Source organism: Gambusia affinis, linkage group LG20, assembly GCF_019740435.1.
Source record: "Gambusia affinis linkage group LG20, SWU_Gaff_1.0, whole genome shotgun sequence".
NCBI classification, from domain to species: Eukaryota; Metazoa; Chordata; class Actinopteri; order Cyprinodontiformes; family Poeciliidae; genus Gambusia; species Gambusia affinis.
In genome coordinates, this window is record NC_057887.1 from 3,472,041 (window position 1) to 3,482,976 (window position 10,936).

At 46.8% G+C, this 10,936-nt stretch overlaps 1 protein-coding gene across 7 annotated transcripts in view; it reads left to right on the plus strand.

Annotated features, from left to right (window-relative positions):
* The window catches only part of ep300a (E1A binding protein p300 a), a 36,718-nt gene extending 26,164 nt beyond the window's left edge, over positions 1–10,554 (plus strand). For 5 of the 7 annotated variants that reach the window (XM_044102548.1, XM_044102551.1, XM_044102549.1 and 2 more), the window contains exons 19-31: positions 205–293; positions 1,209–1,319; positions 1,422–1,478; positions 1,550–1,627; positions 1,739–1,806; positions 2,805–2,955; positions 3,223–3,369; positions 3,477–3,590; positions 4,052–4,217; positions 4,349–4,516; positions 4,648–4,809; positions 5,836–6,117; positions 6,356–10,554. In XM_044102548.1, coding sequence (XP_043958483.1) covers positions 205–293; positions 1,209–1,319; positions 1,422–1,478; positions 1,550–1,627; positions 1,739–1,806; positions 2,805–2,955; positions 3,223–3,369; positions 3,477–3,590; positions 4,052–4,217; positions 4,349–4,516; positions 4,648–4,809; positions 5,836–6,117; positions 6,356–9,394 — 4,632 coding nt within the window. In that variant the 3' untranslated portion in view covers positions 9,395–10,554. The remainder of the gene's footprint in view (positions 1–204; positions 294–1,208; positions 1,320–1,421; positions 1,479–1,549; positions 1,628–1,738; positions 1,807–2,804; positions 2,956–3,222; positions 3,370–3,476; positions 3,591–4,051; positions 4,218–4,348; positions 4,517–4,647; positions 4,810–5,835; positions 6,118–6,355) is intronic. The other 2 variants (XM_044102552.1, XM_044102554.1) reach the window with 1 other exon arrangement.
* Positions 10,555–10,936: the final 382 nt, after the last annotated feature.

Here is a 10,936-nt window from a genome sequence, read left to right on the forward strand (position 1 = left end):
GACTATTCAAAGTTGATGTTTGGATTAGTCTTCTTCCTATTTTACTTATTATTACTGAGTGCATTCGCTAAATGCTTTTTAAAATGACAGCATTTTTAGTTGAAGGTGTCTTCTTGATCCCTGACAATGTTTTTCTTCAAACTTCAAGTTGTAGAGAGCCATCAGATTGACCTGTCCGCTGTCCTCTTGTCTTGTGTCCATCAGCTGGAGTTTTCTCCGCAGACACTGTGCTGCTATGGGAAGCAGCTGTGCACCATCCCCAGAGACGCCGTTTACTTCAGCTACCAAAACAGGTATGTAGAGGAGATGATTACTGAATAACACAAGATCAGGTTTCAACTTGGTATTTTGACTGGTAGCATTACTACTAATAATCAACTATATGAATGTTATATGTATATGTTGATCTGATTTATGGTTTCCCTAAACATTTCACTTCATGTTCTCCATTTCTTAACCTTCCTGTAATTCCTGACAGGTAGGAATTACAGGTAGGTTATAAAAGTAACGACATTCCCACTGAAGAGTGTTGTTAACATAATCTAGTAGCAACTAGGTGGTACTTCCAGTGAACACTAAAAGATTGGATTTTTGAGTTTTGAAGTGTTCATTGCCAGTCGAGAGGAGAAATGATGCAGTTTAAAGCTATTATTTGAACATCTTGGTCTCTACCTTCATTTTCATCCTTCACCTCTGACCTTTGCTAACCAAAGTAAACCAGTTCACTGTAAAAGCACCGACTTTAAGATGAGCTGTTTGAATGAAGAGCTGAGCCTTCTCCTGTGCTTCCCCTGTTGTTCTGTGTAATCTACATGTCCCTCCCCCCTCCCACACCTCCCCTTGTACAGCGGCTGTTAACTCTGCTCCTGCTTCGTTAGCTGCGATGCTACCTGTTGCTCATCCTCTCATGTCCAAATTGCTAATTTGTGCTTTGCCTCGCCTCTCTGCTGTCCTTGGTGTTCGTCTCGTCCTGTTCCGTCTCGTTGTCCTGTCTTCTCTCCCACTCACTGTGACATCAACACTGGCTTGTCCTTCCCCAACCCCTCCCCTCACCCGTCTCTCCTCCCCGTTGAAATCATGCCTGGCTATGTTGACGACGACTCCCCCGCCGTCCTGCTGTCCTCCTCCCCGCCTTGTTCGGTGGCCGCCCCCCTCGCCCTCTCCCATGCGCTGTCTGTGGTTGACTGTGCTGTGGGGGAATGGTGTAGTTCACCAAAATTTGGGCTTGTTGCTGACAGGTACCACTACTGCGAGAAGTGCTTCAACGAGATCCAGGGAGAGACCGTTTCCCTGGGCGACGACCCCACTCAGCCGCAAACGTGAGTATTTCTGTTTTTCTTGCCAACGTTCCGGAGCATCTCTGCTGCGTCTTAATCATCCCATCGCTGAGGTTTAAACCTGTCACACTGATCTCATTCCAGATCCATAAACAAGGAACAGTTTGAGAAAAAGAAAAACGACACACTGGACCCTGAGCTGTAAGTCGAGAGCCATTAGTCGCCACAGCGCTATGGCGACCTGAACCTAACATGTCTCTCTCTCTGTCCAGGCTAGTTGAATGTATGGACTGCGGACGCAGGATGCATCAGATCTGCGTTTTGCACAATGACACAATCTGGCCAGCAGGGTAAGCAACATAGTTTTTGTATGGAATAGCTAATTAGTTTACAAATTGCTTCTTTTATTGATTTTTACCTGACCTGGGTTTTTGTTTTCTTGCTTGCTCTGTGCTTCGTAGGTTTGTTTGTGACAGCTGTTTAAAGAAGACAAACAAGACGAGGAAAGAGAACAAGTATTCTGCCAAAAGTGAGTAATGCATGATGATGTTGCTCCTGTTGTGATGCATTGATGGTGAACCAAATTTATGGTGAGGCAGAAGTGAACTCAGTTCGGGTTCATTTATACACCACCAATTCACAAAAAAGGACGTCCTGTGGGACTTTACAAAAAATAATTTCTGTTCAATCATACATACATGTATTCCAGTTAGTCGTAGTTATCAAACAGCGCATTAAGCTCGTTTAATTATTAATTAATTAGACTTTATTAAGTGCAGAGTTCTTTTACATCTTATAGAAGTCTGGAATTTAAGTATCTTCAAAGTCAGAATAGCTAAAAGAATATAAATAATATTTATATTTCCAAACCTGATTCCATATCTAATTGTCTGAAGGTCCATTCATCCATCATTTTGTCCATCTGTCTGTCCATCATCCATCCCTTCATTCTTGCAACATTTTGTCTTGTAGCTCATCAGTTCATTCTTCCTTTTGCCCATTGGTCCTTCTGTCTGTCCATCCATTTGTTTGCTAATGAAGTCATCTTTTTCCATCCTGATGATGGTTATCAATCATCTTTCAATCCAGCTATCCATTCACCATCACGTCATTCATCCTTCTTTTTGTCTGCGTGTTCTTCCATTTCCTGCTCCAGATTTCCAAATTCCATGTTTAAAGCTGGATCATCATAAAAATACCTCCATAAATTTGTTTGCAAGCTTATTTATTTATTTAAATTATGACTAAAAGGGACCAAGGCAATAAATGTGAGTGGGAAAACATGAAGCTTTGACATGAAAAATGTGTTGGGACCTTGAGTGTTACCTATAGGCTGTAACAATAGTAATAATAGATTGAGTCCAGATTGCAGTTTTTCTTACATTCTGACCTTCCAGCCAACTGGTGATGCATACTGGGTAACAGTCTGCATACACATGGTGAATGAGAGGAGAATTGTCCTTCAGTGTCATCGTAGTTAGAAGTGATGGTGCTTCTCTTGACCGTTCTCTGCTGTTTGTCCTACAGGGTTGCCCCAGACCAAGCTGGGAACCTTCCTGGAGTCGAGAGTGAACGACTTCCTGAAGCGCCAGGCCTATCCGGAATCCGGAGAGGTCTTCATCCGGGTCGTCCATGTCTCTGACAAAGTGGTGGAAGTCAAACCAGGAATGAAGTCCAGGTAAAAAAAACAAACAAAAAAAAAAAAACAACAACAAAAAGACTTGTGAACATGGTTTGTCATCTACAAGTAGGTTGTTTTACAGTGATTGCTAAACTGAAGGAGTTAACCTTCAGATTCCTTGAGTGTTTCTAAGCTAAAAGTTGTCGCCTTAAATGCAAATGCATGGATGTTGCTCAATTTTTCTTAACCTTTTGGTGCCTTTCTACCTCAGAATGTGTTGGTTTATGTGTCACAGTCATGATTTCTTGATCTTTCTGCTCTCAGGTTTGTGGACAGTGGAGAGATGTCCGAGTCGTTCCCTTACAGGACCAAAGCTCTTTTTGCCTTTGAGGACATCGACGGTGTGGACGTCTGCTTCTTTGGTATGCATGTTCAGGAGTACGGCTCCGACTGCCCTCAGCCCAACCAGAGGTACAGAAACCCACCTTGCCGCACCTTTTCCACCTCTTGTGATTTTAACCCGACTTAAAATCAGGTGAAGGAGTTTGAATCAAGTCTTCATCCTGGTTTCCTCCCAGGCGAGTCTACATCTCCTACCTGGACAGTGTTCACTTCTTTCGGCCTCGCTGCCTAAGAACAGCAGTTTACCATGAAATCCTCATCAGCTACTTGGAGTACGTCAAGAAGTTAGGGTGAGTGCCGCAAAGTACAACTTATTTATGAGCTCTTGGATGTCCCTTTCTTTGAACACAAACTTTGTTGGTACACAGAGTTTAAAGAATGCAATGTAAGTTGCTCACTTTTTGTCATTTCTTTCCAATCTGAAAGATAAAAAAAATTCAAAATTTCAGTTCCATTGATTGTTTTGGTTTGTGAGTTTATTGGTATAAAACACACAGATAAACACCAAGTCATTAAAAACTCTTTATAAACTCTCTTTTTGCCCCTAATATGATTATTCAGTTCAGATTCTCTAAATCAGTATCAATAGATTTTGATTCAATCAGAATCTTTTTTTGTCTTTTTTTTTTTTTTCCCCTCCAATATCTAAAACGTTCTCAAATCTAAAGCTTTAAGTGTGTCACAGCGTGGAATCTTGAAGTGAGTAAGGAGCCACTGGTTTTGACCCGTGTTGGGTTTCTGTTTTGCCCAGTTACACCACCGGTCACATCTGGGCTTGCCCGCCTAGCGAGGGCGACGACTACATCTTCCACTGCCATCCTCTGGATCAGAAGATCCCAAAGCCCAAGCGACTGCAGGAGTGGTACAAGAAGATGCTCGACAAAGCCGTAGCAGAGCGCATAGTGCACGACTACAAGGTACACACCACTAGAACCTGTTTTAGTTTCTACGTTTCCTTTTCCTCTGAGTTTTACTGGACAATGTTTAGGATGTCAGATTAAAATCAGTTTTGCAGAACATTAACTTTGCTTTGTTTCTTGCGTCAAAGGATATTTTCAAGCAGGCGACGGAGGATCGTTTAACCAGTGCCAAGGAACTGCCTTATTTTGAGGGCGACTTTTGGCCCAACGTGTTGGAGGAGAGTATCAAGGAGCTGGAGCAGGAGGAGGAGGAGAGGAAGAAGGAGGAGAGCAGTACTTCTAATGAGAGCATTGATGTAAGGCTGAGTCACTTCTCTCTGCTCTTTGATTCAGACTGTGTTTCTGGGAAGAGGAGTCATGAACTGGTTCCAGAACGCATCGATGAAACAATCACGGGTTTTCTCCTTTTTCTTCCTCCTTTGTGCAGGATGCAAAAAGCGACAGCAAAAACGCAAAGAAGAAGAACAACAAAAAGACGAGCAAGAACAAAAGCAGCTTGAGTCGCTCGAATAAGAAGAAACCAGGGATGCCCAACGTTTCCAACGATCTGTCGCAGAAACTTTACGCCACGATGGAGAAACACAAAGAGGTATGGAGGCACACGCAGGATCCATAACCCTAACTCTGATCTCTCTAAAACACAAACATTTTTAATCCATTATTTTCAATAAGAAATATGGGCCAAAAGATTTGTTATTAGTCTTTATTTAACCAGGTGAGTTATTAAGAATGAATTCTCATTTAGAAACAACGACCTGGCGACACAAACACAATAAAACCAAAATGTGTATACATAAAATAAAATGTATACACATTTTATTCCATACACTGGCCCGGGACAATATTTTAGCTGAACCATGTGCAGGTTTGGGACAGCATCTTCATTAAAATATCTTTAAAATGTTCTGGTTATTCAAAGGTAAAGCGGAATATACTATTTGAATCACTCTGGATTGGGCTGGTACCGTCCAATCACAAACACCAGCCCAAATCTCTCGGCACCTTTACTGAATAATTTTAACATGGCAGTAAACAACTATGAAAAATGTGCTTTACATATTTGTCAAAATTAGCATTATGTTGTGACAGTATAAGTATATAAATGATCTGTGAAAAACTTGAGCTCTGCACTCTTGCAGTGTAAACTGCAGAAATAAATCAGAAAAACAACCAATCAGAGCCAGGGGGAGGGTCTTATAGCGCTGTCAATCATGCTTGTGCTAACCCCCTTACCCTAGCTCTGTGCTACGCTACACCTGGTTCACCACAATATAGACTGCCAGGAATGCCAAGACTAGTTAGCATAGTCTTTGCATAAATGGTTTTCCTGGAATGGTAAGTTTTTTTCTCTGCTATTAGCACATTGAGCATCATTGTTACCCAATGCTGCTCAATTGTTAATCTGATTGAGAATTGATTGGTTGTCAGTCAAATTGACAATCTGGCTATGATTGATCGGTGGAGCTCAATCTTTTCAGATTACCTGCCTCATAATGTTACAATGGTGACAAAACAGAAAAACAATATTACTGCAGATTTAAGTGAACTCCTTTGTTTGTCTGGGTTTTTTTTAAAGCCTGCTAATCACCCATCCCTCATCTCTTCCTGCTGCCAGGTGTTCTTTGTGATCCGGCTGATCGCGGGTCCCATGGCGAACGCCTTGCCCCCGATCGTGGACCCGGATCCCCTGATGGCATGCGACCTGATGGACGGTCGGGATGCGTTTCTGACACTGGCCCGGGACAAACACCTTGAATTCAGCTCATTGAGGAGGGCCAAGTGGAGCTCCATGTGCATGCTGGTGGAGTTGCACAACCAAAGCCAGGACCGCTTTGTTTACACGTGCAACGAGTGCAAGCACCATGTGGAGACCCGCTTCCACTGCACTGTCTGTGAGGTGAGTGTCGGGGTGGAGGGTCGGACCTGTTGAAGTTGGAAGGTGTACTGACAAGTGTATACATTTCTGTTTCCAGACTATATCTCTTATCCCATAGTTTAAATGTCAGCTATTCTTTACTTCTTATATCTAAGTCTGGGAACGCATTAAATATCTCCATGATAAAATGTCGATAAATTCTAACTTTCCTATTCTACAACTTTCATCTTAATTGTTCTGTCTGTGGTGTTTGCTACAGGATTACGACTTGTGCATCACCTGCTACAACACTAAGGGCCACGAGCACAAGATGGAGAAGCTAGGCTTGGGCTTGGACGATGAGAGCAGTAACCAGGCCGCTGCCACCACCCAGAGCCCGGGAGACTCGCGCCGCCTCAGCATCCAGCGTTGCATCCAGTCCCTGGTCCACGCCTGCCAGTGTCGCAACGCCAACTGCTCCCTGCCATCCTGCCAGAAGATGAAACGGGTCGTCCAACACACGAAAGGCTGCAAGAGGAAAACCAACGGCGGCTGCCCCATCTGCAAGCAGCTCATTGCATTGTGCTGCTACCACGCCAAGCACTGTCAGGAGAACAAGTGTCCAGTGCCATTCTGCCTGAACATCAAGCACAAGCTGCGGCAGCAGCAGCTACAGCACCGGCTGCAGCAAGCCCAGATGCTGAGGAGGAGAATGGCCAGCATGCAGAGGGTCGGCCAGGCCCCTCCGGGCGGCCCACCTGGGGGGAATGGGCTGCCGTCTCCCAGTGGCAACAACGGAGCAACCGGTCCAGCCACCCCAACATCCGTTGGTACACAACCTCCAACCCCACAGACCCCCACCCCCGGCAGCATGCCCCCACTTCCTCAGCCACCAGGAGTTCAGATGGGTGGGATGGTCACTCCGGGTCAGCAGCCAGGCGGTGCGATGACCTCTCAGCATCACCACCAGCAGTTCCAGGCAGAAGGGATGATGATGTCTCCTCAGCAGCAGCAGACGCCCAACGTGCAGCAGCTGCAGCACCCTGGAGGTTTACCTCCATACAATCCCAGACCACCGGGGCCGGCGTCTCTCCATCAGTCGCTAGGGAAACCTGGGTTGGGTCCAGCCACCCCACCTCAGCAGCAGCAGCCCAACCAGGGGCAGGGGTCCATGCCTGTACAAAGCCAGCCGCAGGGGCCTCCTCTAGCTGCAGTAGAGACGGCCCTGAAGATCCAACGGCTAGCAGAGACCCAGAGTCGGATGGCTCAGGCCCAGGCGCAGATTCGTGGCTTGGGGCAGGGTGGCATGATCCCCCAACACCCTCACCACCAGAACAGCCCGGCACAGATGGTAATGCCCCACATTGGGGCCCAGGGCATGGCCCCCCAGACTCAGGGAGTGGTTGGCAGGACTATGTTAGAATCGCAGCAACATGGGATGGTAGCTGGCACACAATCCCAGCTGACCTCTCAAATTCAACAACCACTTCAGTCAACAAACCAGCAGTGGGGGGGCCCCAGGGGACCGACCATGAACCCACAAGCAAGGACAGCTATGATGGGGTCTATGCCCCCCCAGCAGCAGGCTGCCATCACTCAGCAGCAGCAGCCACAAATGAATCCACAGCAGACCCAAGCAGGAAACCGAGGTTTGATGCAGGTGTTGGGTGTGTCGGAAGGGGCAGCAGGGGCCCCTGGGCTGATGCAAGGAGGGGGAACGGGTAACTTGCCCCAGGGAGCAGTGCAGGAGCTACTGCGTACCCTCCGCTCCCCAACCTCACCCCAGCAGCAGCAACAAGTCCTCAACATCCTGCGCTCCAACCCAACTCTGATGGCTGCCTTCATACGCCAGAGAACGGCCCGGTACCACGGTTCTCAGGGAGGCCCTGGGGGGCCGCCAGCAGGGGCCGCTGGAGGTGTAAGGTTTCCAGGCTCTGCTGGAGGCTTGCCTAATGTAGGGGGACCTGGAGCCAACCCGCTTGGCAACTTGGATGGGCAACAACAAGTTAACGTTAACCAGATGGGGATGAATATCGCTCAGGGTGGAGCCGGGGGAGGCAGCATGCCCACCATGGCTCAGCTGCAGCAGCTGCAGCAGCAACAACAGCAGCAGCAGCAGCAGCAGCGTCCCATGTTGCAACAACAGATGGCTGCTCTACAACAGCAGCAACAGGGAGCAATGCAAGCTGGACAACCAGGCAACCTGGCAAATTTGAATCCTCAGTTCAGAGAATTGCTAATGAGGAGACAGCTGCAACAGCAGCAGCTACAGCAACAGCAGCAGCAACAACAACTGCAGCAGCAACAACAACAACTGCAGCAGCAACAACAACTGCAGCAGCAACAACAACTGCAGCAGCAACAACAGCAGCTACAGCAGCAGCAGCAACTACAGCAGCAGCAAATGGCGAACCATGGGCAGTTTCAGCAACAGCAGCAAGTGCAGCAGAGCTTCATGCAACCTGGACAAGGACAGGCAGGGATGCCTCCGTCCTCTCAGCCGCAGCCTGCAGGGGGCGCTGTGGGGGTCCAGCAGCAGCAGCAACAAGGACCACAGGGGGGACAGCAAGGGTACCCCATATCACAAGTAGCTGCTGCGCTGCAGCAGAGGCTGCATCAGATGCAGCAGAACCCCATGGGTGGTCACCAAGGACCTGACCTGAGTGGGGGGGGTTCTGGGCCCCCCCTGCAGCCCGGACAGGGTACCTCAGGGCCGGGGCAGCAGCAGGGTGGAGTCGGAGTGACACAGATGTCCCAAGGCATGGTTCACCAGAACTTCCAGCAGAGGCTGCTGCAGCCATCACATCTGGGGGGCGGCTCGCCCGCCCAGCACAGCAGCCCCATGAGCCCCCAGATGGCCCAGTCCCCCCACATCCCGGGCCAAGGTGGCCTCGGCCCGGCAGGCTCACTGGGCAGCCAGGTCCGCTCCCCTCAGCCCTCCCCCCGGCCGCAGTCGCAGCCGCCACACTCCAGCCCGTCCCCACGCATGCAGCCCTCCTCCCAGCCGCAGCCCTCGCCTCACCGCATCTCCCCGCAGACGCAGAGCGGGTCGCCGCACCCGGGCCACCTCGCCCAGCACCACCCCAGCATGGCTCCGCCCCAACCGCCACAGGTCCAACAGCCAGCGTTGTCCCAGCAGCAGCAGCCACCAGGGGGCTCCGTGGATCCCAGTCAGTTCAGTGACCAGAACTCCATCATATCCCAGCTGAGCGGGATGGCAGGGATTCACGGAGGGCAAGGCACGCAACCGGACATGCTGGGGGGAAACAATAACAACGGCAGCAGCAACAGCCAGGAGCTCAACCACAATCTCATGTAGCCTCGCCTCCACTTTTTGCTCTGACTTGTTGCCCCAGACGACAAACTGCCATTCAGCGAGCCGGGGCTTTTAGAAGTTTTTATTTTTTATTTAAACATTTTTGTGATGTATAAATACGAACTAAAGCTTCCTTCCTATGGGAGATGCGACTTTAATCTTAGAAATCAATAAATGAATAAATTAAAAACAATGGTAAGTTATTGCTGTTAATATATATATATATATATATCTATATATTTTTGCCAACTGTGTACAAAAAGGCAGAAGGGTAGAGTTTCTGGTGGAGATATTTCTTCCTTAAATATGACAATATTTTCGGGGACTGAGTATTTTGCCTTTTTAAGAAGATTTTTAAGATTTCAAATGTGGTTATAAAAAAGTTAAAGTGAGTGATGTACCTTTTTTATAAATATACATATATACATATATATATATATTGTTTTCCCCTGAAATCCCCTGTCATGATTGTATTTTCCAGTCTGATTATTTTGTATTTTCGTTCCGTCGATGAATTGTGAAAGGAACACGAACATATCTTCCGTTACAGTGGTCTTCTTCAGAATGGTGAACACAGCTTTGTACGTGACTGCAGCAAATTCCAGATATTTATTTACTTTGAGCAGGCGGGAGGAAATGTGTGTGTGTGTGTGTGTGTACGCACACGAGTTTTATTTTGTAGGTGTGTGTATGAGAGAGAGAATCAGGGGTTTCTATTACAGGTTTTTGTTAAACATTTACCGTGTTTTGGCAGATTTTGGCCACATGTACCTGACGGATTGCGCCCACTTCTCAGCCTTTTTGTGAATATGCATCCCTCCAGTCCCTTTTATCGATCCCCTACAAAATGTGGAGGAATTAAAAGGCATATTGCCGTTTTTCTTTGTTCTTTTTTTTTTTTCCTCAATAAGGTTGTAAATATTTTTCCAGCGCTGTTTTTCTGTGACATATGAAAGATTGAGCAAGTTCCGCCTTCGCCCTCTACCTTAACGGTTTTCCTTTCAATTATTTTGCCTATTTCGTTTCCCATTTGCAGCAGCAAGGTTTGATTTGTTAGTACTGTAAAAATAGGAAATTGTGGACTTTGATGCATTTTCTTGTTTTTCTTTGTAAAGAAATGTCAAAAAAAAAAGTGTACATATTTAAAAACAAATCTGTGCAAACGACATGTTTTTGCTCCTTTTCTTTCCCCCCTCCCCCCTTCTTCATGGAATATGTGCTGTCTGGAACAAAAAGACAGAAATGCTCCTAAGCTACTGTACAGTATTAACTTTTTTTTCTTTTTTCTAAAGTGTACAGTATGGGTTGTTGTAGGTCACAAGCACCAATGCGCCTTTTTTTTTTAGTGTATTTTTTGACAAGGTTTTGGAGAGGTAGGGGCTATCGCACCCACGTTATTGTAGACAAAAAAAAAAAAGAATAAACTAAACAAAAAAACAAAAACAACAACTTCCGGGGTAAACCTGCACAAAACGGAGCCAAAACAAGGGATCGATCTGAAAGACCGAACATTTGGTTGTTTAGCTTTTTACAGAAAGGACTGAA